Source organism: Heliangelus exortis, chromosome 2 (genome assembly GCF_036169615.1).
Source record: "Heliangelus exortis chromosome 2, bHelExo1.hap1, whole genome shotgun sequence".
Lineage (NCBI taxonomy): Eukaryota > Metazoa > Chordata > Aves > Apodiformes > Trochilidae > Heliangelus > Heliangelus exortis.
The window spans coordinates 23,845,175-23,872,252 of NC_092423.1; the positions used below are offsets into that span (position 1 = coordinate 23,845,175).

Below are 27,078 nucleotides of genomic sequence, written 5' to 3' on the forward strand. Positions count from 1 at the left end.
TGAAAATGTGGACAAATCATACTTCTATTTATTATCAGATACATTCAACATACAAGAACTCCTTCATGCTGTTTCAGAAGCACAAGGAATAGTAGCAAGCAGACACCTGTGAAAAATGGTCATAGAAGGCAGTGCCCACTTAGTTGTGCATCATCAGTACTGCATCCTAGGCAAAGAGGAGGGGCAAGGGCTCATTCTATAGGAGACATCTCTTCAGGTGCACTTGAGAAGCCAGTTTAAGGTGAAACAATTGTTTTGCTGGCTTGATTCACATTCATTGTATTATCATGAGAGGGAAGAAAATACAGAACTGCATTTTTCATAGATGATGCTTTTAGCGTCTATACAACCTTTTCAGTAAAAGTTTCATGAGATTTAGGCTCAGTGCTCTTACTCTAGAAAATGACATTGCAGTGAGAAAATCTTTGTTTTGGACTGAGCTGAGGAAAGAACTTCTTCCAGGAGTTTCGTTTGATGTGTCAGACGTCTGAGGCTTTTTGCTGTCATTCCAGTACAAAAGGGGGAAGTAATCACAAATTCAAAATCCATATTGACACATCTACACCCAAGAACCATCTGGAAACCATGTATCTGCCACTCAGTAGGAGTAATTACCATCCTTAAAATCTAGTAGTAACTTCAAGAAAGCTTGAGGAACCAGTTTCTCCACTGCATCCATGTAACTAAGTTTAAGCCCCCATTTTAGTCACTCCAGTGGAAAAAAGGGTAGATATCCATAATGCTCCTGTTGAAGGTCTTGTATCTTTTTCTAGATTTAAAGCTTGAATCTAGTTAAAGAGTGTTTCTTACAATTGAGTGGATGAAAGTAATTGTGCATAAAATGCATTTCAGCCATAGCAAACTACCTTGTTTTGGATAATTTCTTTATTCTGGTTTACCTGTATCACAGAAACCGTACTAGCAATCTTTGTGGCACTAAAATGATATCCAGGCATAACTCTAATGAACTGCAAATGAGATTATTTATTTCAGATGGTAATTTTTAAAAGCTCTTCTCTTTTCCTGTCATTTAAATTCTTTTTTAATCATAATAATGGTAATCTATGCTTGTGAGCAAGTAGTCTTAAGAGTATTTTAAAATAATGTTACTTGGATGGCTTTTTATCTTCCTGACATAATTAAGCATTCCCTGAAAAGTTTCCGTGGTTTTTAGCTTTAACCAGTTTTAACTTTCATTCTAAATGTCTAAGTGATAAGTCTTTGTGTACACACCTTCAATTTCAGGGAATGTCTTGGTGAAGCACACGAACCTTGTGACTGCCAAACCTGGAAGGACTGGCTACAGAAAATATCTGAAATGAAACCAGAAGAACGTAAGAGTCATGCAAGGGGGGATCGTAACTTTTACTGAAAAAACTAACCATAGAATAATTTGTGATCTCTAAAGGTCTTCTTGTCCAACACCCTTGCAGTAAGCAGGGACATCCTTAACTGGATCAGATTGCTCAGAGACTTTGTCAAGCCTCACCTTCAGTATCTCCAGGTTGGGATAATAAAGGTTGGGTTTACATAGGACAGGCATTTTCTTGGTCAACTGAAACCAAAAAAATAATGACGAAAAGTATTCTGAACAAATACTAACTTAATTAGGTTACCACTGTCAGTTTTTTCCATAATAAGTTATAAATATTCAGAAAACCATAGAAAATTTTATAAAGAGGCAAAATACACCATACTTTGTCAAACTTTGCCAATTTTTCTCATATATATATTTGCTCATTCCTATATCATAAATGCTATATGTAGGAATTTCTATAGAAATACATGTGGAAATATAGTTAAATAATATGTGTGATAATATATAATATGTATAAGTTAGAAGATGTATACACTTATATACGTGACAAATATGTAGTGAAGAATTACAGCATTCTGTCAAGAAAGAGACGACACTTACTTACATTTACAATTTCAACTTCTCTGTTTTTGCATGGTTCCAATCCTCCTGACACCCTCAAAAAGTGGTGGGAGTGAGTGAGGCATACGAAGATGCTGCCAACTGCCTGTGGTTGCTAACGAACTCCAAACCATGCGCCAACTGCAAATCTCCAATCCAGAAGAATGAGGGCTGCAACCACATGCAATGTGCAAAAGTGAGAAAGACCCTTCATGCAATTTGTTGTGAAACCATAATTCAGGTTGTGCATGTCATACATACGTTTTAGGACATCCAAAGCCTCTTAATGTCAGGCGTGAGATCTAAGGGAACCTGTTGCAAGAATTGTGGTGGGTTACATGTCTTTAGAGAATGTTTAATGTTTAGTGAAATCTGTTTGGCTGGCAGACGAGCACTGTAGTGACCAAAATTTCATAAACACCTAAGAACTACTGGCAATACAGTATGAAGCTGGAAAGGAAAAGGAAGTAATAGATGCTTTAGTAATCATTAGTAATGTAGAAGAAAAAGAACGTTTTTAGTTGACAGAAGATGAAACATTTTAAGGGATGGTAAGCTCTAATGAAGGTTTTGCTGTACTACATTTTTGTTTTGCATTATTTCTCTCACATAGTAACAAAATGGAAAACTGTAAACAGGAATTAATCAGTAGGAATGAAAAGACAGCAAAGAGTAATTCCAACAGAAACTTACTGGAGACAGCAGCCAAAATATGAGTCATGAGTTTGCACTATGCTACCAAAATAGAAAAAATATTTTTTGACATGAGTTCTGTATCATTTGAGAATGCTTTTTTTTTCTCAAACTAGTTATATAACTACAGCTTCTCCTTGAGAAGCACCACTAAACATAAGAAAGTAGCACACACTTCACCTAGTTGGCCTCCAATAAAAACTAAGATATTTAGGAAGTGTGATACTAGGAAAAATTAGCTCTTTCTCATGAACAGTTTGCCACTTAAAAAAATAGGACTGTCTTTTTTAAAAAAAAGCAACAAAAAATGAGGCCTGATCAGATGTATTTATAATTTTTTTTATTTTACCCACTGAAAATTTAACTTGTATATCCAACACAATCTTGTGATCCAAGGAACAAAAATTATGACTGACATGGTTTGATAACCCAGATATCCTGTAGGAGGTAAAGTAGGACAAAGACTCCTCAGAAATTGTTTTGACCATAAGCACACTTAGAATGATGTTAATTCAGTTGTTCTTGGAAGAATAATGATGCATAACTGCAAATCTACAATGTGTCAACATTTTTTGGTTTTTTTTAACTCATTCCTTCTTTTTTTCCTAAGTGCAAATACGACTTTTGCTGGATATGCTTAGAAGAATGGAAGAAGCACAGTTCTTCCACTGGAGGCTACTACAGATGCACTCGCTATGAGGTTATTCAACATGTAGAGGAGCAGTCCAAGGAGATGACAGTGGAGGTAACCAGTGTGTATGTTTGAAAAATAGCATGAAGGCTGCAATTTTCTATTTAGGAGAAGTTTCATGAAAATTATTTCAAACCCAAGTTCTAAATGGAAAAATACAAGCTTAAATGTATGAGGTAGACAGAAAGGAAACACTGCTTATTTGTGAACAGAAACATAGGATGTGGTTCTGGTTTTTTGTGTGGGTTGGGTTGGGTTTTTTTGCTTTGATAGCAACCACTGGTGAATTGAGTCAAGTCACCCTTCTTCTCTGTGGCTTGGATTCCTCTTAGGCATGCTGGTACTGCAGTTAGCTGCTGTGCCCTACAGAAGACATTTTTGGACATTTGCAAGGTCTGCTCTAATACCATGCACACACAGTGCATCAACTCTTTGTCTGCAGTATTTTTGCAGGCTTTTGTGTTTCAAATATTACATTTGTCTCTTCACTTTCATGGTGCTCAATCAGCAATGTGTACAAAACTTCATGAATAATGGGAATAGAAACAGTAGGTTATGTAGTTATATTTAATGGTGACTGCTAAATTAAACCATAAATAAGATTTATCTTGGTTTCGTTTCCCCATTATTTTCCAGGCTGAAAAGAAGCATAGAAGATTTCAAGAACTTGATAGGTTTATGCACTATTACACAAGATTTAAGAACCATGAACTTAGCTACCAGGTATGGGTCAAGCCATTTTGCTTCTATTCTGCAATTTAAAAAATAATTACCTTACTGTACTTTATTTATTTCCTTTTTCTAGTTAGAACAGCGCCTTTTAAAAACAGCCAAAGAAAAGATGGAGCAGTTGAGTAGAGCTCTCAGTGGAAGTAAGTATTTGCTGTGTTCTATGAATTTGATTTGAAACCAAATCAACTCTGTTGTGACTAAGCCTTTTTTGGGCTCTCATCACTCTGCTGTGTGATATTAGATCTCTCCAGTATTAGAATTCATAAGCAGTGGATAAAAGCTAAATATCCAGTCAATCTTAACGTACCCCAAAGACTTTAGGAGAAAGTAGCATTAGCAAAGGAGAAACTAATTTTCTGTGCTTACTTCCTGTAGTAAGAGCATTGTGTAGTCACTGAGTATTTGCTGCTGTTTACTTGCAAAATTTTTAACTGCACATCAGTTTTATTATTGGAAGAAGACTTACAGCAAAAGGAATGCTGACATCAGCAGGAAAATATTTTCATAATGCTTCTATCATCTTGCAGCTGAGGGAGGCTGTCCTGACACCACATTCATTGAAGATGCAGTACAGGAGCTTCTAAAAACTCGCCGCATTCTTAAGTGTTCTTATCCATATGGATTCTTTTTGGAGCCTAAAAGCACAAAGAAAGAAATATTTGAACTTATGCAGGTAATATATGCATATATTTTGCTTTTCTGATATTACTATTTTTTGTAATATTAGTTACCAGCATTTCTTTGTGATTTTTTTATTGTAAAACTGATGCACCTGGTTTTTATTTTTAATTATTGGAAAATCAATGCATTTTTATTGCTGGGTGACACAGTAGCTTTTAATTCAGCTTTAGAATGAATTAAAAACCAACACTTTGCTGCACAATAAAAGGGATAAGGAAGGAAAGGGGAAAAAAAGAATATTATTTACTGCTAACCTGCTTTTTTGAAGGTATATATTTTTCCCTCAGCTATCATCTCCCTCTCCAGCTCCTCTTTCCTGACTTGCCCTACTGATGTGTCTGACAAGGGGGTGGGGACAAAGCTGGGGGAGTACCTGGGTGGCAGTGACATCAGCAGCAGGGTCTACTGTCTCCTTTCCTTTCCTTTAGGGCCTCCAAAGATATGCAAGTGCAGGGAATCCCTGCTCCAAGCTGCAGGATGGCATACAGACTGTTAACAGAGTAGGCCAGAAGGGCAGACATTTTGGGATATCTTGATATTTCAAGTGATATTTCTGGGAAAACAGATACCATCCTGCTTAGTGTTTGTGGTGTAGAGCTCTGCCCCGTTTTCATTTCACTGCAAAATTATTTTATTCTATAATAACTGTTGCAGACAGACCTAGAAATGGTCACTGAAGACCTTGCACAGAAGGTGAACAGGCCTTACCTACGGACTCCTCGCCATAAAATCATCCGTGCAGCTTGTCTGGTACAGCAGAAGCGTCAGGAGTTTCTGGCCTCTGTGGCCCGGGGTGTTGCTCCTGCAGACTCACCAGAGGCACCCAGGCGCAGGTAATCCAAACAAAATACTTTACAAGCCAAAAAAAGTTCATCAGTAGCTGCCAAAGTGGGTGAATCTGTGGTCAGTCTTTGGCAGTGAGGTGAAGTGGAGCTGATAAACGTGGTGGTTGTAAATCGCAGACAGTGACGGTTTCTTGGACATTTGATCCTGACTAACAAATGTGGAATAACAACTTTTCACCGAGGAAAAATGTGTTTGAGAATCACTGCTCTGCATGTTGCAATCTAAATTGCTCCTCCATGTGTAAAATATTAATGATTAGATGTCATGGTTTCCATTTTACTTTTTTTCCTTGAAGATAGTCACTGTATACCTCGTACTCTCAAAAAATATGTGTTTGCTAAAAATATTGAGAAGTTTTGGAATAGCCAACAATTTAATTGTATGGTTTTCTAAATTAATTTTGAGGTAAGAATTAAAGCAGAAGATTTGTTAAGTTCAGAGAGTTACAGTTGCACTATTTTTTACATGTTGATTGGTATTCAAGCTCTGGAGGTTGTTCATACTTTCTTCTACTTTGAAACTTCATGGTGTATCTCTTCATTTTATAGCTTTGCTGGTGGAACATGGGATTGGGAATATTTAGGATTTGCATCCCCCGAGGTAAACTATTTCTTTTTCTTTTTTGACTTAGTTCTGCATATTCTAGAAACACAGGTATGATCACAGTCTGCATGAAGAGCTTCCTTATTTTCAATCAAAGCATTTCAAGTTGTTTTAAGCTTACCTTTTATTTCACAATAGAAGGAAATATATGCATGAGTAATTACTTCTGAATGCAGCATCAGTTCAGCAGAATTTTACAAGAATTCTAAGAAATATTCATTCTTCTCTAACAATCCAACAAAACCATACAGGCATACACCTAAGTATTGTTAGCCATTTGAAACATTTATTTTTATTTCTATGCATTGAAACAGGATGGAAATCGCATATTCAGATGAGATGTGCTTCTACCGCTTAACCAAGAATGAAAATTGTATTTTTTAAGTAAATATTCCACTATTTATAAAGGAGAAAGAGTAAATAATTTTCAAGACTCTGCACTAAAATACAAGAAGCTTCCGATAAATATTTCCTTTATCATCTTAATTCTTATTTAATATTTTGAGAACATTAGATTAAAGAATTCAGTTAGGAAGAAAACTTGATTTCAGCATTTCCTTCGTGCTGCTTTCTTTCTAGCTAGTCATTTTAAAGCATCTTGGAAAACTCCATGTATTTTTTCTATATATTTCCTTTGCTATTGTTGGTGAGCATCACCCTGGTGGTAAAATAGTTCGCTTCTCCACAAAAGATCAGCTTGCTTCTCCTGTCTAGCTCCTCTAGTCCTTTTTTGCTTGTTTGCTGTTTTTTTTTTAATAATTCTTCATTTGATGATACCAAACTTAGTGGGATGTTAGTGTATCATCAGTGGAACTGGTTATGAGAAAAAGCTGATCAGAGCTATGTTGATAAGCTGTTTGGCAATAGGTGCCATTTCAGTTGTGCTTACGTGATTGCTTATGAGTTTTTATGATTTGCCTAAATGTGGCACTGTCTGATGCAAGTTGATTTCTTTGCTGCATAGCTACAAAGGATACTTGCAACCACCTGTGCTAAAGGAATGTTGTGGAATTAATAATGGTCATTTTTACTTCAGTGAATTTGACTGGAATTTTTTTTACATACAGCTGTACTTTTAATGACAAGTGGTGGTATGTCTGTGTGTACCAGTTTATTACAGAAAAGAAAATCTTACTGGTTTCAGTAAGGAATGCTGCTTGTTCTAAGCCATTGTGTGAAACCATAATGTTCCTAACCTATAAAATTAAAACTCCTTTTGTGTCAAAAATAGTTCCAAGTAATGGGAAATAAAATTTTATCAGTAGTAATCAGTATATCTTTCTAAAGGGTAAAAAGCAACCAAAATTTCAATGGCTATTAGTAAAATAATTTTTAATTGTAAATACATAATAGATAAGATCTGGCATGACTAATAGATCTTAGTGTTTAGTGATCACTTCTCATTATACCTTATTGAGTTCATATTTTTTAAATAAATAATTACATAACTAATTCTGTTACATTTTCTTCATATTAAGGTATGATTTTCTGTTGTTTTGGTTGTCTACTTCTGTTTAGGAGACACATCAGCTCCCTGTGAGCTGGAATAGTATTTTAGGGAAGAATCATGTCATGTTTACCATAGATTTTTGCTGTTCCATAGGCTAATAAACATCTAATACTGATCACTGTTGAAGAATAACTAAGATATATTGTGTAAGAGAAATTACACTTCTGATTATAAATCTTAGATAATTCAGATGTTGAGATATTCTAGGAGAAAGAGTTAATATAAGAAAGGAAAGCTAATGTTAATATTATCTTTCCCAATTCATGTGGCCAAGTGAAGCCTTTGGATTACAGAAGAAAATCACAATATTATTTTCCAAGGAGAAGAGCTAGTACCTGTGTGTATGTTTTTGTTGTCTTGTGTAAATGAATTAACTGAGATCACAAGAGATCTTACCTACACAGGCAGATTCAGTGTCAGCTCTATTAACCATAAAGCGTATCTGGAGATTTGCCTTCAGTCACAGAATTGGTCTCTTAGTATTAGGAAAGGTATAGAAATCAAAGCATTTCTGACCAAGTATAAAGATAATTTGCTCTTGGGATATTAGCTTGGTGTGGCCACGTAAGTTGTGTGCAGGTTTGCAGACTACCTGTGGTGAAATCAACCCACTGGAGGGAAGGATGACATCCAGAGGGACCTTGACAGGCTCGAGAAGTGGGCTCCTGCAAACTGCATGAAGTTCCACAAGGCCAAGTGCAAGGTTCCGCATCTGGGGCAAGGCAATTCCATGCACAAATACAGGCTGGGAGGAGAAAAGATTGAGGGCAGCCCTGAGGAGAAGGACTTGGGAGGAGGGGGTGGACCGGAAGCTTAACATGAGCTGTCAGTGTGCACTTGCAGCCCAGAAAGAAAACCTGGGCTGCATCAAAAGAAGCACAGCCAGCCAGCTCAGGGAGGTGATTCTGACCCTCTACTCTGCTCTTGTGAGACCCCACCTGGAGTACTGTGTCCAGTTCTGGAGTCTCCAGCACAGGAAGGACATAGAGCTCCTGGAATTTGTCCAGAGGAGATCCACTAAAAGGATCAGAGGGTTGGAGCACCTCCCCTGTGAGGACAGGCTGAGGAAGTTGGGGTTGTTCAGCCTGGAGAAGAGGAGGTTCAGAGGTGACCTTATAGCAACCTTCCAATATCTGAAGGGGGACTGCAAGAAGCTGGGATGGGGCTTTTCACATGGGTGTGGAGTGAGAGAACAAGGGGAAATGGTTTAGAACTTAGAGGGGAGATTTAGGTTAGACATTAGGAAGAAATTCTTTCCTGTGAGGGTGGTGAGACACTGGCACAGGTTGCCCAGGGAAGTTGTGGCTGCCCCCTCCCTGGAATTGTTCAAGGCCGGGTTGGATGGGGCCTTGAGCAACCTGGGCTGGTGGGAGGTGTCCCTGCCCATGCAGGGGGGGTGGAGCTGAATGATATTTAAGGTCCCTTCCAACCCAAACCATTCTAGGAGTCTGTGATTCTATCGTAAGAAATTACAGACTGCAGGAGTTCAAATACATATGGCATGGCTCTTCAGACTCTCAGGTTAGGCGGAAATAGAGAAGATTTGTAATTCATGGAATAAAAATCCATCAAAGACAGCTCATTAGAAGAGTATCAGCTGTGGCTTAAAAAGTTCTGGAGCTGTAATGTCCTGCAGGCTGGGAAAAGTATTAACAAGTCCCAGTGTATATCTGCCAGCTTTCTGTAGTCTTCCAAAGGTTATTTTCTACCGGCAATCTCTGGCAAAAGGGACTCTGAGATAATCTGTTGGTCTAATTCAGATTGTTTTGTGTTCTAAAATGACTAGGTGTATATATATATATATATATATATATTTAAGTGTGTCAATGTGTGTGTGTCTAAAGTTTGGCATCAAAACTTTTAAACAAAAAATGTGTACATGGAATTCTTTAGAAAGGGAGATTGCAAGTATTAAAATGTTGGCAATACATCAAGTATTTTTCTTTGCTAATTCATTATTTTATAGATTTAGGATTACCCTGGAAATTTTTTGTTATTATTTATTTTAAGCATTGCATGGTATAACTTGCAATTTATTTTTCTGAAAACAGGTGATTTTATAATAAATATATAAAATCACACATTTTTTTTATAAAAATGTGGTGCTTGTTACATCAGAAAAATATTACTGCATGCTGCCCTGTATTTTGTAACCTTTGGTTTATGCAGGAATATGCTGAATTTCAGTATCGGAGGAGGCACAGGCAACGTCGGCGTGGAGACATACACAGCCTGCTGAGTAATACTCCAGATCCTGATGACCCCAGTGAGAGTACATTAGGTATGATCCTGCCTGGGGATGGGGTTTTTTTCTGTCCCTACTTCATAAAACAATAGTAGTGACCACAGTGTTTGTTCTTCTGTGGATGCACTTTAAAGAAGTTTTAAATACATCGCTGTGTTTTCCAGGATACAACATAAAGGCTTGGTTTTGTATGTGGTCTTAGAAGTGTTCCTGACTTCATTGTGGCAGCTTCTCTTTTTCAAGAGAAATACATTGATCTTCCTCCTAACAACTCTTGGGCTGCCTAGAGCAGGTTTGCTTCTCTGAAGAAATGTTGAAGGGCACATACATCATTTGACAGTCTTAACTATATACCAGCTCTTCTATGCCAATTAAAAGGACTTGTTCTGCATGAAGAGTGTAGAAGAGGGTTTCCCTGCTGCAGGCTTGGTAGTCATAAGGCTGTATTACAAAACCCTGCTTAGAAACTCCTGAATTGGCAAAGACAGCCAGGAAACAAGTTGGCAAAGGCTACGACTTCCATCCTGCTGCGCTTCTAAGCAGTGCTGTGACTGGTAGTGCAGTCCCTTAAAGTCACAGTAACTTGGCTTTCTGGGCTGTCTCTGTTCTGCCAGGGGCTTTTGCAAAGATAAAAACAGTAGCTTTGAAAACAGATCATACTCTGACACTGTTTCTTCAGAGCTGCCAGTTGCATGCTTGGTCTCTAAGCCATGCTGCATAAATTCGTGTCTTATGAATTGAAGTACTACATGTAGATGGTACTTGAAAAACAAAAGGAAAACACCTTTGCTTGGGAGATACAAACAAATGCATTCTTTATTTTAGAAACATTAAAAGCATTTTGGTGAGCACTGGTCCTTCCCTGTTATGAGTAAAATGTAAAGCTGTCATGTTAGTTCGAGGGCTAGAATTTGACTGAACACTTTTATATTGACCAGTGCATACTGTTATAGCATGTAAGAGACCATGTTTGTCTCAGCTCAGCTCATTTTGGGTTTTGAAGTGGGAAATTCCATTTTCCAAAGTCAAAAGAGTTACATTTATTTTTTGTTACGGAGCAGTTTTTCTGAAAACAGCATTTTACTTTTTTGTTGGTGGCAGTTGTTTTAAGCAAACAGCAATGTCAGAGGTTGTGGAGGTATAGACTAATAACTTAATTTTGCTACAATTTTATAATAAAAAATATAATGTTAACATTAAAGTTGAGTTGTTGTCTTTAAAGAACAGAGAAATTGCAAACTTTGGTTGTAATCCACCTGTAAACGCATCCTGTTTTGTGTCCATGTGTGGTATTTTTCAGGACTTTCCGTAAATCTTCTATGTGCCTTAAAAGCACTTTCCCCTCCTGCCAAAGGGCTGATGCACCTGATGGCATACCCCATCCTTTCAGAGAGACAAGAAGGGTATTGAGAGCAGAGAGGCCCAAATGAACTGGGTAGTCACTCCTAAAACAGTGAGACTGGTGCTTTGCCACTGTGTGAGAGCTGGTCTGGAAGGAGTGCATAGGAATATTTAGTGCAGAGTAAATAAAGGAGTAAAATTACAAAGCTAGAATCCAAAAGGAAGCAATAGATTCCATCAGTAAGTAAAAGCAAAGGCTTCCTGTCTGGTGCTTCAACCATTTTTGTTTTAATTGCCCAAACAGACACTCAGGAAGGTGGCAGTAGTAGAAGACATGGCACCTCCATGGTGAGTTCAGCTTCTATGGGTATTCTGCACAGCTCTTCGCTTCATGACTATACCCCTGTCAGTCGCTCTGAAAACCAGGATTCTCTTCAGGTATCTTCCCTAATCTCTTTTCCATTCCTTCTGCTTTGCCCACCTTCCTCTGCTCTGCTTTTCTGTGTCATTTTGTCTCTTTGCAAATTTTCTTAATTCCTCGATGAAAAAGGAAGAATGTAGGCCAACAAATTATACCTTCGCGTCAGTAAAAATTTTCTAAACAATCACGAATGTAACAAGAGACACAGTGAAATTTGGTTGTCAGTAAAAATTAATGCTGATAAATGACATGTAAGAATAATGAATGAATTTGAGATTTGATCCCAAATTACTTTTAATCCGAAATATGAAACAAGATGTTTCAGACTTTTGTTCTGAAAACAACTTCATGTATTTCCACAGGCTCTGAGTTCTTTGGATGAAGATGACCCAAACATCCTGCTAGCTATTCAGTTATCTTTACAAGAATCTGGCTTGGCCATAGATGAAGAAACAAGAGACTTTCTAAATAATGAGGCATCTTTAGGAGCAATAGGTACCTCTTTACCAACAAGATTGGACCCTGCTCCCATAAGCATAGATAACCCAAGAGGCGCTTTGAGCAGCTCTGAGCTGTTAGAACGTGGTGACAACCTGATGAGACTGGGTGGAGGCAGTGATCCTTTTTCAGCTGATCATCTTCATTCACACCCCTGCAGTGATACAAGAAGTGGATTATACTCAACATCCAGTGACGCCGATTCCAGCAGTCAAGATCCCAACACCAATGAAAATCTACTTGGAAATATTATGGCCTGGTTTCATGACATGAACCCACAGAGTATTGCTCTGATCCCCTCAACGAGTACAGAAACAGATGAGGATTCACAGCAACCCAGTACTGAAGATGGGTCAGCAGGGCAAGCAAATCTCACAGACACAGGGCTGGAGCCTCAGGAGGAACATGCACTGTTTGAGGATGCACTCAAAAATGAAGGCAGAGGAACCCAAACAGAGGAAATCACTTCTGAAGAAAACATTATTCCAGGTGAAATGGTATCATCAGGTGGTGATAATAACAGGGAGGTAACAAGTACCCTGGATGCTTCAGGAGATACTTCAAGTCAGACTCCTCAGACCTCAAGTGAGTGGATTGAACGTGTGCATCTGGTATGAACAAAAACTAAATCTGGAGTAAATGAATGGTGGTGACAGATGGTACAGTGTGTGGAGTAAGCATTATGGAGGCTTTGATCCACATAATTACAGCTCAGTTGTAACCACTGACGTAACAACGGATATTTAGGAGTTCTCTTGAATTGTAGTTCTTTGTAATAATGTGAACCTTTCAAGGAATATCCTTTGCATTTAATTAGGTAGTACTTGCCTTTTTGCTCTCAAGAAAAAGGAGTAAGTAGGCTGTATTCCACATTCCTAATATAATGCAGCATCTGTTTAGCCTTAGGTTGACGATCCTTAACTTGAAAGTACGGATTAAAGGCTTAACACTGATTATTTTGGTTGGTTTTCCTAAGAAATAGTTTATTCCATTTTTTTAGAACTCATTATTTCACCAAAATAACATTTAGCAATTTATTTGGGTTTGTTTTCCATAACTTTTCCTTTCTCATTTTTAATTTTTGTTAGCAGTGTGAACGGAGGTATTTAACGATTCTCTTTAGTACTGCTCCAGGAACAAGTTTTAGGGGATATTCTTTCCCATTAAAATCAAAGACTTTTTCATGTCTATTTCAGTCCAAATGTGCCAAACTGTGAATAGTTAGCTGGCAGTAGCCTAATGAAACAGTGCAGTGTTACTCTATCAAACTAATCCCACAATTCTTAGCCGTGAAAGAAACCACTGGGTAGCATTGCTTCTCTAAATTTAAACTGGCATGTGTTGCCATGGTGACTGCATTTAATTAAATGTAGCCTGTATCTTAAGTTAATAAAACCTAATGCTGCTGTTAAACAGTTATTTTAAATACTAAAATACAGTGAGTTAGCAACAGCTATGCTGTATTTTAAGAGACACTTTAATGGAAGTGCAATCATAGTTCTTTGTTTTCATAATTCTACAAAGCATTCTATGCACTAATAGTGCAATTACTTTTAATGATAGCATTTTATAAAAATATAGGAATACAGAATTTTCGTATATTAGCCAGTCCCACAGTTAAAGTTCAGATAACACATTCTGCTCAACATGTTACGGTGCCTTTGCCTAACCCAACTGGATAGTTGCCACAGTTAAAGAAGTAATTCAAATTCAGTGTCTGTTCTGGAGTAACTATGCTATTAATTGCAAAAACCTCCATAAAACCACCCATGGCCTTGCCTTTACAGTAAATAACTAAATGTTCAGCCAGTGTTTTTGCATAAACAAAACACTGCTAGGTATTTGTTCAATCGCATAATATTCAGTTGCTGTGTAATTACTGTTTAGTGTAAAAAAAATTTAAAATAAAAAAATAAATTAAAAAAAAAAAAACCCAAACACAAAAACCCCTTTTCCTAGTTGTTGTACCGTGAAAAAAAATACTGGTTTTAGATTCGCTTAAAAGCATCAATCTACAGTTAGTGAGATGCAATGGTACCGTATGTAATTACAACTAGAGTAAGTTGTTGAAATGGCTGTTTTAATTACATATAATCAAAACGTGTCATAACATGAGCAAATTACATACACTCCATTTTAAGTTTTTGCTTAACCGTTACCAGAGATTTGTTGATATGATATAAAAGTTTATTACTACTGAGTGTGTATAGGCAAGTGTCATGATAGCAAAGTTTATGTATTGATTACTGTGAGTTCAAGTGAGTGTTTTGGTAACTAATTCATGCAAATCGAGCTTTTGAACCTTGCATTCACAAGGTTTGTATTAGTGAAAAAATAACTAAGAGTATTTTACCCCATAAAAACGTAGTTCATTTTGCAATCATCTTTAGACAGAATGGACTAGAACAGTCTCAAACCATTTTCAAACTTTTCCTCTAGCCACCTGATTCCTGACATAGTCATTAACATCTTTGGAAATAATTGACATAATCATGGACATCTTTGGAAAATACCTATTTTAAATTTTTCTGTGGTATAAAATCCTTCAACTGAAACAGTTCTTCATGGACTGTCACCATTAATTGGTCTGAAAGTTGTTTAACTCACGTAACTTCCTTGAATTGTAATTTCTGAATAGAAAGATCCTTACAAACGGATTGTGTATTGCAATGAGGTGTCTTGCAAAGTTACAGTAAGGTATGTAAGAGTGCTCTCTGTGAAGATAGTGAAGTTTGTGGGTTCTGTTTTTTTGTAATTTGGTTAGGTTGTGCAGTATATCCATTGTTTCTGTGTTACTCTTATGAGCATGAAATTAGCCTATTAAATTTGTATTTTCTTGGTACTTATTTTAACACCATAGTCATTGACTTTACAATTCAAAAATAAAGTTTGGCAAGACTATTTTGTAAACCTGTTAATTTTATAATGTAAAAAGATTACTCTAACCTTGAATTGTTATTTGCACTTTCATAGTCTATACTTGATACATTCCCACTTTATATACAAGTAGGATACTACAACCATGTAGATGTTTGGCCAAATGAATGCTGTTAATAATATGTAAAATTCTTTGATTAAACATTTATTACTTAAACTAATTCCGTTCTGTCTCATTACATCTTAGATTTACAGTAGCAGATTGTTAAGTCTGATGATGGACATTTTTAGTATACACTGAGTCCTGTGCCAGATTGGCTGGGGACCATTATAGTAAGTTGAATGTTTTGATTTGTAAATATAAGGCACCTATACTCATTATGCTTTGAAACAAAATCTAAAACAGACTATTTTGTCTTAATTGCTAAAGACATATTGTGCACTTGTTTTTTGTAAAGAGTAATGCCTTGTCACCTTGCTCTAAAGCTGGTGGGGAGAGGGGGGGGACACGACTAATTTTTGAGGAAGATCTTGTTAATCAGTGTTTCTTAAAGTGCCACTTAATATCCAGTCTGCCTTGTAACCAGGAAATTCCAGACTGCCTCACTTACATTAACAGACACTAAACTATTCTGTTCATTGTTACAGTAACTTAATTAGCTTCCTCCAATAAGCATGCCAAGATGCTGGAATCTAATGTACAAGCATGGATTAGTCACTACAAGGCACTTCCCATCACCTGCTGCTGTGGCATCACCATGTATGCTGCAATTAGCAAGTACTGAGTTTTATTCAGATCGTGAGTATCATCACATGAGAGATTTTTGGTTTTATGGCAGCTAGAGTATAGGCAAATTTAAAATCTACTTTCTGTGCTGTTTAAAAGCATAATAACATGCTTTAAAATCAGACCTCTCCAGAGCCCAGTTTCAGATACCTGTTTATCAAGGCCAGTTTTGCTGTTACCGTCTCCTCCGTCTCTTCCCCTCTCCCAGCACACCCAAGGCATCCCATGGTAATACTCACAGAGGCTGGTAAGAATGGAATGGAAGCCAAATATGGGTATAGTGCTAGCTAGTTTATTTACTAAAAATTGTTTAGACAACCTACTCAGAAGTAGACAATATACTGGTTTGCATCCTTATTACTCTTCTGCAGTTCAGTGATAGATGGAACCTTGAAAGACGTAGAGCAAAACTGAGTGTCATTTTTTACCACCTTGTCCTTTTAGAGTAAAGCACACACAAAAGTGTGAACTCTACTTTTGTCACTAATGCAAAGAGAGAGAATCCCAAAGTCACAAGTGAGGTCGTGCCCAAGGAGCATCACACTGCATCAGCATCATAAAGACTAAAACAAGCCTGGATTATTTCTAGTGGCATGCTCTTTAGCAGGGACAACTAATTCAAATGCTGGTCTTGTGCTAAAACTGCTCAAAGCACTAGATCCTTGAGAACTGTCTCAAATGAAGCAGAAACAGTAACCTATAAAGACAAGCTGTTAAGCAGAAAGCTTGTACTACAAGATCCCCATTTATGACAAGATTCAATAGTGAAAAACTCTCAGATGTTACAAAACTAAGTCCCAAGAGCACAAACTGACAAAACATGACAAGTGCAGAAATCTTGAGTTTTGTTAAAAGTTGTATTTCTGCTGTTCTTGTATCACAGAAGCATTTTAGATGACAAATGAAGTAGTTTGAGATACAGCTTTAATGTGCTTTAAAAGAACTACTTGTGGTTATGGTATGTTATCTCTGCCATTGCTTGCCCTAGATACTTCCCACGAGGCCAAAAGACCTCACAAAACCTGAGGTCAGTTCCTGGCTCTGCACAGTTAAATGAGTAATTAAGACCCAGAAGTTGCAAAGGTAGATGCATGCTACTTATGCAAGTAATAATTATACAATGTTTCAAGACTAATACTGGTTTTAGCTATGGAAATTAAGAGAATAAAGCCTGCTTTTTTCACAAGAGACCTAATAGGTACAAGATCAGGTGGAAATGCAAAGTGCATAAGTCAGTCAGATTCATACCAAATTACATGCACTACAGCACAAATATTTCAGGAGAAATACTCCAAGTGCATCCTCTGCAGCTGTCTGTGGAACAGTGACACACAGAAAATTAGAATAAGGATTCTTCTGGTGGGAGCCAACAGACTATAGGATAGCATTAGGAAGCTATGAGGAAGCAATGCAGTTAAATCCACTGTGGATCAATTCATCTACTTAAGCAGGAGATGCACAGAGTCTGTGTGGATGTGTATCACTCCCATAAATAACCAACACCTTCCCTTAAAGCTCCCAAGAAGAAATGATTCTGCACTGACAGCCTGTGTGTCACTAACACTCACACTCCTGCTCCCCAGGAGGAGCCAGCGTTCTGTTTTCTCCACTTCACTGTCCTGTCTATTTACATCTGAACGTCCCTCAGAGCAGGGATGTGTTTTGATGATATTGAGTCAAAAAATAATCTCAAATTAAGTGGAAATTATGCACGAGTTGGAAGAAAACAGATTTTCTCCCCAGTTTTGGCCAAGCTTACACCATGCAAAATCCTTCCTCTAAGTTTGGCATTTCCCATTCCAGACAGGCTACAGTCTTAACAGTTGCCTTTCAACCCCCTTCAGCTTCAAAGAGAATCTAGCTCTATTAAAGAGAATTATGAGACTGTAGAAAATGCTCAAAATTTAGAATGAACTTGGGATTCTCTAGAGAGCAACCTAAAAAGGGGTACTTCTAAGAAGTTCTGATCCCCAGCCCCTGCTACCTATAACTATCAATTATTCAGCAACTCTGTAACATCAGAGTATTTCAGCTCTTGCCTACATTATTGCCTGCATAAAGAGTTAAGAAACAAAACAAAACCAAAACCAAACAAAAAAACACCACCAAAAGCTAAATTTATTTGGCATAGCTAAAATATATGGTTGTATTGTTTACAATTTTTAACAAAACATCCTAACACTGCTCCTTCTGTTACCTTTCAGGCTAGGTAGGGAGTGATCAAACAGCACTGACAGCAGTCCCTGCCTGTCACATTCCAAAGGCTGGAAATGTGGAGATTCTTGCTGGATCCTACAAGGACAAAGCAAACACAGTATCAGGTGCAACTACAGAATTTTATTGAACACAAACAGAACAGATAGGCTATAGTTGTTAGCCTAATCCTAGAGAGAAGAGAAAAGAGAAAGAAAGGAAGGGAAAATAAAGCATCACCTAAAGGTAGAGGGAGAGAGTGAGAGAGAGGAAAGTCCCACCACCCAAGGATCCATCAGCGTCCCGTTGGTCTCATGGCAAAGAAGTCGGGGGGGGAGGGGAATGGTGGTCCCATCCTAGGAGAAGGGGAAGGGGTAGGAGTCTCTCTTCCTTTTATGCTATCCATGTCTTGCTGTGCCACAGCTGCTAGCCAACTGTTGCTCATCCTGACCTGGCCTGGAAAGTTGTGTCGAGTTGTGTCCCTTCTAGTTTGCTGTCTGCTGAGTCAGCAGAATTAACAGGTTTTGTTGTCAAGCTGTTTTCCCCTAATCGTCTCTCCTAATTAACTGTATCCAACCTGGGCCTGTCAAGGAGCTGTTTTCTCTCAAACTTTATGTCTTCCCTCTTACTTCTTTTCAGGCTGTCTCTTCTTTCAGACTGCTTGAGACAATACATCATTCATCCCATTCGTTAGAGAGAAAGATAAGAGTAGCACCACCTGCAGGTTGGGCCACGGCCACTCCTACGAAGAGCTCCAGGCCACATTTCTTCCCCCCCCTGTCCCCCTCTCCCCCTCTTGCATACCATTTGTTGGGGGGGGAAAGAGCTTTCAGTTTCCAGTTGTTATTTGAGGCAAAGCCTGACTGGACCTTCACACTGCCTCTCCATCACAGTAATACTAATGACCTTCCACAGGGCCAACAGAATTATCATGCACTGTAATCCCAAGGAGTCATTTACTGAGGTTCTGTTGAAACGACAGTCACTTCATAAACCACGATTTGCCAAGAAGTACTGAATTAACTATCTCTTCTGCCAATCTTATATGAACAATAAAACCACTGAATTAGCTTTATTTATCACCTCAAATTAGGTTTTATACAGCTTGAGCATTTTTTAAAATTAAAATTATTTTAAAGCAGAACAAAAAACATAGTGGGCAAGTTATCAGAACAATATACTGTAGCATATTTAATTAGAATATCCACATACATGTAAAACAGATGGATCCTACATTTGCAGAAGAGAAGACTGCAGCCTTGCTTTGGAAAGACCAAAAGGGGGGAAGAAGGTGGGAGATAGGAAGATGGTAAAAAGGCTGCAGCAAAACTACAGATGAAAAAAAAAAAACACTTCCAAATAAACCCATTATCCATTAACACTGTATCTTGTCAAATTCACAGAATAAAAAGCCTTCACAATGTACTAAGTACTTACCTAGGCACAGATGGATACCATCAATTACTTCCACTCCATTTCTATGCATACCACTAATGCTATGCAACCATGACTAGCCCAGGCACCCCACAAGGACCATAACAACTGGGAGCTGCATTCTCCAGCCCCTGCCTGCTGCATACGAGTAAGGCACCTGTAAACAGATCTCTGCAAATTATGTCTACCAGTTTTGTACTTCCTACCATAATATCACTGAATGAACTAGCCATATTTTACACTAAAATATTTTTGCAGGATGATTTTCCTCTATATAAAATATTACTATTAAATAGTAATAGTTAATTACTATTAATTACTTATATATTATTAAAGAAGAAAATTTTTGTCCACTGAGAACAAGACAAAAACTTGCACCAAAGGTTTAAATAAAACATGATGGCTAAGCATGGAAACTAAGGATGTAAATCTTTGTGCAGGAGTGGACACTTCTTTCGTAAGGGATGGTGTGGGACCATGTAAATTGCATCAGGGTGCTAAAAACGTGGTTCCCGCATTTTGCTGGCAAAGCTTCACCAAGAAATGCATTCCTCCCCCGGGCTGTTTGAACCGATCCGTGGCTGAGGGTCTATGCAAGAGGGGCTGATGGTTTAATGAAGGTCGACGCTGGCGTATGTCGAGATGTATGTAAGATTCACGGTCGCTGTGAGACCGTCAATCTGAGTCCACCTCTTGCCCTCTAGTTTTCTGGTGAGTAGTAAGGGTGACAGCTGTAAATCCTCGGATGAAGGAGTCGAGCATCCCCCTGCACTGGGAAATGCAGCAGGTGCCCGAGGCCGGTTCTGTGCTTTCCTGAACGCGCCGGGGGTGCCCCCGACTGCCACCGCCTCGCACTGACGCTGCTCTCTCTGTCATGGTTTTCTCTGGGGCAAGAGCTGTGCCTCGCTCGGATCAGGGACTCCTTCGCTCTGGGGTCCGAGAGTCAGCACTCGCTGTCATTTCCGAGGGAAAAGGCCTTTACACTGCCAGGATACGGGCCCATGGAGCTCCTCTCTGCCCCCATAACCTCCCCGGCGAGCGGAGACCTCACACCCGCCATGCCGAGCCGGGCCGCATCCTCCAAGCTAAGCCCGACCACAAGCACAGCGGGCTCGGCCTCCGGCGGGAAGCGATGCCCCGCGGGGCGGTGTCGGCCGGAGCTGAGGAGAGGCGGCGGAGGGTCCCGCAGCCACCAGAGGGCAGGCCCGGGCGCCCCTTTCCTGCCGCCGCGCCTCGTCTCGCCTCGCTCCGCCGCAGCGACATCCGCCGCCGCCGGGAAGGGGCCGGCGCCGGGGCCGGTGTTGGCGCCGCGCTCCCCCGTCTCGCTGCCCCGGGGCCGCGGGCCCCGCCACCGCCCGCAAGATGCCGCTGGGGCTGAAGCCCACCTGCAGCGTGTGCCGCAGCACCTCCTCCTCCATGTGGAAGAAGGGCGGCCAGGGGGAGATCCTGTGTAACAACTGCACGGCCCGCTCCGCTCCGCCCGGGCCCGCCGCCTTCGCCACCACCTCGGCCGCCGCCCAGCACAGCAACGGCGGAGGCGGTGGCGGCGGGAAGCAGGTGAGCTCCCTGCTCCGCGCCGGGTCTCAGCGGGACGGGCAGAGACGGGCCGGCCGTGCCCTTCCCTTCCTTTACTTACTCGGTCATTTCCCTACCCCCAGAGTAAGCAGGAGATCCACCGGCGGTCAGCGCGGCTGAGGAACACCAAGTACAAGTCTGCGCCCGCCGCCGAGAAGAAGGTTTCCACGAAGGGCAAGGGGAGGAGGCACATCTTTAAGCTAAAAAACGTAAGGCGGTGCGTGGCTTGTGGCGGCGGGGAGGGGAAGTGTCGGGCTGCAGGGCCCCGCGGGCTCGGGGAGGGGTAGATCCTCAGCCGTGTCCCGGCACTGGAGAAACGCCTGGGTCGGCCATGCCCCCTCCGGTACCGCCTGCCTGGACAGTGCGTTGGGCCCCAGTGCGGTGTTTTGCAGCTCCTGTCACAAAATCAGCCTGAAACCTGGGTAGGAAGTGGCTGTCGCCGATGCCAGTTTATTCCCCAGTAGTACGGTCACGCTTGCCTCCCTGCCTCCTTCCCTCCCTGCCTTCTTCCTTCCCTGCCTCCTTCTCTGCCTCCCTCCCTGCCTGGGTCCCCGCCCCGCTCAGCATTCGGCCTTCCGGGCTCATTCCGTGAGGGAAGGAGTTTTGTGTAAATAGAAACCAGTCACCTCAATGTAGTACTCGCTTCTCTACTTAAAACCCCTAGAATAAAAAAGTTAACTTACTTGTTTTTAAAGTACAAATGTTTGATATGTTTGCACCCCATTTCTTGTGTTTTCCAGTTTTCTAAGAAGATAACATATAACTGTGTTTCTCCTAAAAGGAAAAAAAAACCAAACCAATTTAGGATCATATGATACAGGTGGTTTGTTTTAACTCTTGATTTTCTGTTTCTGTGTTCTTTCCTTAGCCCATCAAGGCTCCTGAGTCTGTATCCACTATAATTACAGCAGAATCAATCTTCTATAAGGTATGGTTTACACAGTGTTGTTCACAAAAAAGTCCTGATGTTTCTGTTTCCACTTTCAATAATTACCACAGACAGTAAAAGATCTAGGGATGTATATATAGACACTGTTCTTCCTTGCTTAGCTTTTGTGAAGGATTTTGCTCAGCCTTATGTTATTGCTGTTAAGTCTGCAAGGTAGATTACCACAGTAGTTTACATAGTTCCTTCTCATCATCCCATTTTTTCCTTCCAAGAAAAAGATGCATCTGGTTTCCATGGTAATTATTGCAGTTGAGGGTTTTAAGCTTTTAACTTTCACCATGCAGAGCTCAAGCAAAAGTGACTGTAGTTGATTATTTACAGTATTGCTTATAGGTGGGGTTGCACTGCCCTAACATCTAAACTGGCTCCTTGTTCAGAGCTGGGTGCAGGGAGTCTTGAACACCTGTAAACAAGATCTGTTGACTCTTGAGATGAAAGCAGAAGCTGCCTTCACACAGTCATGCTTGAGAGTATTTTTACCAGTATGCCAAAGGTGTTTGTGTTTTGAAGTTTTGAAAGTTCTTTTTATTTCCTGATAGTACAAACAAGGACAGGGTAGCCACTGGGAGGCTACGTGGGCAGGAAGAGTGGTAGCTTGAGTTTCTGTATGCTCTCTAGAGACCTGATGCTTTATGTCTGGCATCCTAGATGGATCTCTATTTGCTGTTGAATAATTCAGAAAAGCATTAGTATATTTTCTTGAATGGTTTTGCTGTGGTTTTTTGTTTGTTTTTTAAGAAATGTCTAAGAATTATGTCATAAGTTTTATTTAACCTGGTGTCTATGCAAAATGTTTCTATTTTGATACTTTGCTTTGTTGTTGAGAAGCAGATTGGTTGGCTTATTTGTGTTTTTTTCGTGTTCTTTTTTTTTTAAACAAAACCTTCCTGGATGATATTTGGTAAACACTGATACTGACACTGCAGGCATTGTGCTGTGTGACACTGTTGTAACCTGGAGTTGCTTTGCTTGCCAGCCTCACACCTTATAGAACACCGTGGAAGGGTGTTGGGAGTTAGATCTCTGTTTTGGAACTCCTTTGCACTAAAATGAGTGAACTTCTTCATACACTGAAAGCTCCTTTCCCTGCATACCCAGGGAAATTACTCCAGTTACTTTTTGCAGAGGGTGCACCCTCCCACTTCTGACAGATCCAGACCATCACCAGTCTGCAGTCCTGGGAGAGGGGGGTGCAGAGTGGCTGAGAGAGCTGTGTCTTTGGAGGCTGGTAATGCCAGCTTGCTTCCCAGACATTTGGTGGCCAGAGACCACATGGAATTGCCACATGGGATTCTGGGACTGCACTCAGTCTCCTGGGCACTGGGTGACTGCACAAGCAGTGCTGATGATTGCTTAGGAGAGGCAGAACACTCACTGTATATTCTTTTGCATGTGGCTGATTAAGGCTGTCTTTCAAGATTGGGGTAATTTGAGATAATTTAAGATACTGCTACTTTAGATACGAGTCTGAATCAGAGAGTGAAGCTTCTAAAGCCAGATTGCTAAATGTAATTATCATTTGTGTGTCTTCTAGGGTGTATACTATCAAATTGGAGATGTTGTCTCAGTGATTGATGAGCAGGATGGGAAAACATACTATGCCCAGATCCGTGGGTTTATTCAGGACCAATACTGTGAAAAGAGTGCTGCACTAACCTGGCTCATCCCCACGCAGGCCAGCCCCAAAGATTGCTTTGACCCAGCATCCTATATCATAGGTGAGCTCTAAACTTTCATTTTATATAAGTACTTCTATGTGCCAAGACTAGCACAGCATTGTATTTTTTAAATTAACCTTTTCACTTGTCAAGATCATTTACACAGTTTCCACATGTTAGACCCTGATCCTGTAAGCCTTCAAGAAACTTTTTTCTTTATCTTATGTGTATAATATGATTAGCACTACTGCAGTGAGTGTTTGTGCTCATGGGCACAGTTACAGTCTTGCAACTTTAAAGATCAAATTATTCCTCAATAGATGCAATCATAGTTATTGCAGTGTAATGCACCAGTCCAAGTGACCTGACTTAGCTGATCTTCATCTTGGGTACTCTAAAAGTATGCCACAAGCAGTGGCATAGAGTGTTCTGCTCCTGATGATAAAATTATTAATAATTCAGAAAAGTCCTTTTGACAGGCAGGCTACAAATAGTATCTATTTAAAATATGTTAGCTAAACAACTGAATGATTCAAATGAAAATAAAAAATAAAAAAAAAGATCAGCCCAACAAAAGTCAAGGTAGAGATTTCTTACCTTGTATTTGAGGTTACTTTGCCAGAAAAGTCATTGATTAAAAAGGCGTACACTCTTTAAGGGGTGCTGGCTTATATAGTTGTATATTTTTAAGTCCTGCATACCCTGATTTTATGCCTTTACATTTTGTCTTTGACAAATATTTATTTTTTTCCTAGGACCAGAAGAAGATCTCCCAAGGAAAATGGAATATTTAGAATTTGTGTGTCATGCACCTTCAGAATATTTCAAATCTCGATCATCTCCATTCCCTACTGTTCCTACAAGACCAGAGAAGGGCTATATATGGACTCATGTGGGACCTACTCCAGCAATCTCCATTAAAGAAACTGTTACCAATAATTTATAATTTTTTAAGGAATACTTTGGACAAGTTATTTTGGGTGTGTTCTCAGATCTGTGAACCCCATACAAGAACTTAAAAACATTATAAAATGTTCATTTTACTTTATGGATTATGGTATTTATTTATTTTAAATTATATCAGATCTTTTGAGTTTAAGTGTTTTTTCCATTTGATGCATTATTTCTCTGCTCTGTTCTTCAGACATTATTGCTCCTCTCGAGACAAAACCACAAGTTTCAGGTTATCTTCAACCTTGGTGAGCAAAGAATTGAATTCTGAAAGTTATCTTTAGTGCTTTTCTTTTCCAGGAAAGGAGTAAAAATACATTCTTTTAATCATCCAGCACTTTCAAATACTTTTAATTAACCATGACTGCATGTTTTCTTAACTTCTTAAATAATGGAAGACCAGGGTCAAATAAACACTGAACTTGCATTTTAACAGTTTTCTGTTACACTGGAGAGGATTGATCTCCTTCAGACTCAAACCTGTTATCCACAAGGCATTACTCTCTGTAACAGTCACCTTTGAAGGGGATTTTGTATAGCTGAATCTTAAACATGTATGTAGCCTTCTGCTAATTTTAGCTTATATAAAGGGATAAAGTTCTTGTAAAGCTGGATGCAGTTATAAAAATTAATGTTACTTGGCTTTGCCATCCTGGCATCCTTGTGGCAAAAATGTGTTGTGGTTCCTGAGCAAGCTAATGCTGATGTATGATTTGAGATTAACATTTTTACTATTTTTGTGTTATCTTAGTCTCTTAAAATTGTTTTTTCAGTCTTTGCAATTAATGATGGTAAGAAAAATTTCCTCAAGCAATTTAAATGAAAAAAAACCCTTATTTTCTAAAGGAAATAAAGACTAATTTTATATGTAACAGTTTCAAAATATGTAAATAGCAGAACAGGAAAAAATGCCACAGGCTAAAATGACAATGTTAAAGTTTTATGCACTACATGTTTTACATGCCAGTCAGCTCCAAACTCTGAGGTGCATTTGTATGGCCTGAATTCCTTAGGGTTAGTATTTCCTGCTGGCAGCAAAGGGTAAGAGCTGTAAGTGGCCTTAAATTAATACATTAAGATCTTTTTAGTTTGATTTTGAGGGGGTTTTTTTGGCGTATGTGACAATAGCACCCAGAAGCCCCAAATCAACTTTGCATATTACATGAAAGTCTGTAAAAGTTGCACTAGCTTGATGTTTAACTTCATGAAAAGCTTTGATTTAAAATTAAGTGTATTTCAAAAGCATTCAGTATTGACCACTTTGGATCCAGTGGGACAGGTGACAGCAGGAATCAGGTATTTGCTTCAGTCTGCAGCCTCAGTTCTGCTTTCTCCCAACATATGGAAGAACAGTCAGCCTTATGGGAGAAGGTGCTGAATTTAAGGGCTACGCTCAGTAGTTCAGAATGCTCAGAAATTGGCAGTAGAGTCAAATCTTAAGTAACTTAAGTTGCTACATATGTTACCTGCCCATGTTCAGGGTGTTGCAGTAATGAATTCCAAGGTGACCTCACTCCTGGCCTTCCTCTCATTTCTTTCATTTCCTCTGTATTTCTTTTTTACAGATCTAGTTACAAACCTTAAAGTAAAAATAATGACTCTTGAAAGATATTTACAGTAGCCAGAGGTACTCCTTCCACTCAAATGTTTTCCCTCCTTTCTCTTTAGTCCACAAAGTTTTTGTTTGGCATCACTGTGAAGTCCCTGTGCTACCTCAGCATAATACATGGAACTTTGCTCTTCTGTGGGCTGACTTTCAAGCTCAGCTGCTTTCCTTGTCAAATCCTTATAGGAAGAGGGAAGAAAAACCGTTTACATTTAGTTTTGCTTTTTGAGTTTCTGCAGTTTAGAGAAGTACTTGCTTGCCGTTTGCTTTCTTTGTCAATAAATTGTAATATAAAAGGAACAATTTAGAGAAATATCAGTGCATCTGATTTGAAATTTGTCTCACAGAGTGACCAGATGCACAGCTCTTGGCACCCTCCTACATCAAACAGCAGGGCAGGCAGAGAGAGGGGAGCCTTGAAATTTGACACATGATTTGAAAACTTAAGCAAAAGGAGAATTTGGAGAAAGATAATGTCTTACTCTTAGGAAAAATACTATGCTGCATAAGTGTTTTACCTAACAGTAGCAAAGAGCAGAGCTTCAGGTGGAGGACAAATAACCTGGAAATTCTGTACACAAAAGGACAGACACACGAGCATTGCCACTGTGAAATGAATGAATGGCAGAATCAAAGTGTCATCCCTCACTCTGTCACCACCAGCAGCACTGAGTTTAAGAAAGGTATATGCTGATTAGATTAAAAAAAAGAACAGCAAAAAACTGCACAAGAAAAACAAAACTATCAAAATATGTAGCAGGCAATCTAAACTAAGTGTGAATCTGCTTCAGTTCAGTTACTTTTTGATAGTTTTGATTTTTTTACTTACCTGTGGCAGATAATTTGGATTTGGAAGATGCAAATTTATA

The 27,078-nt window shown here is 39.4% G+C and overlaps 2 protein-coding genes across 6 annotated transcripts in view; both read left to right on the forward strand.

Annotated features, from left to right (window-relative positions):
• The window catches only part of ANKIB1 (ankyrin repeat and IBR domain containing 1), a 50,813-nt gene extending 35,536 nt beyond the window's left edge, over nt 1-15,277 (forward strand). For 2 of the 5 annotated variants that reach the window (XM_071735217.1, XM_071735221.1), the window contains 11 exons: nt 1,246-1,334; nt 1,984-2,114; nt 3,222-3,356; nt 3,939-4,025; nt 4,108-4,174; nt 4,562-4,707; nt 5,370-5,548; nt 6,110-6,161; nt 9,844-9,955; nt 11,565-11,698; nt 12,044-15,277. In XM_071735217.1, coding sequence (XP_071591318.1) covers nt 1,246-1,334; nt 1,984-2,114; nt 3,222-3,356; nt 3,939-4,025; nt 4,108-4,174; nt 4,562-4,707; nt 5,370-5,548; nt 6,110-6,161; nt 9,844-9,955; nt 11,565-11,698; nt 12,044-12,796 — 1,885 coding nt within the window. In that variant the 3' untranslated portion in view covers nt 12,797-15,277. The remainder of the gene's footprint in view (nt 1-1,245; nt 1,335-1,983; nt 2,115-3,221; nt 3,357-3,938; nt 4,026-4,107; nt 4,175-4,561; nt 4,708-5,369; nt 5,549-6,109; nt 6,162-9,843; nt 9,956-11,564; nt 11,699-12,043) is intronic. The other 3 variants (XM_071735218.1, XM_071735219.1, XM_071735220.1) reach the window with 3 other exon arrangements.
• A 5,404-nt stretch (nt 15,278-20,681) lies between these two features.
• On the forward strand, nt 20,682-24,700 carry GATAD1 (GATA zinc finger domain containing 1). The gene is made up of 5 exons (XM_071735222.1): nt 20,682-21,027; nt 21,129-21,254; nt 21,914-21,973; nt 23,529-23,712; nt 24,408-24,700. Exons 1-5 carry the CDS (start codon nt 20,833-20,835, stop codon nt 24,596-24,598), a joined length of 756 nt encoding a protein of 251 aa, XP_071591323.1. The 5' UTR covers nt 20,682-20,832; the 3' UTR covers nt 24,599-24,700.
• Nucleotides 24,701-27,078: the final 2,378 nt, after the last annotated feature.

Coding starts and splice junctions, on each gene's coding strand:
- GATAD1 (XM_071735222.1), top strand. CDS start 20,833: ATGCCGCTGGGGCTGAAGCCCACCTGCAGCGTGTGCCGCAGCACCTCC. Junction 21,028..21,128: donor GCGGTGGCGGCGGGAAGCAG/GTGAGCTCCCTG, acceptor CCCTACCCCCAG/AGTAAGCAGGAGATCCACCG. Junction 23,713..24,407: donor CCCAGCATCCTATATCATAG/GTGAGCTCTAAA, acceptor TTTTTTTCCTAG/GACCAGAAGAAGATCTCCCA.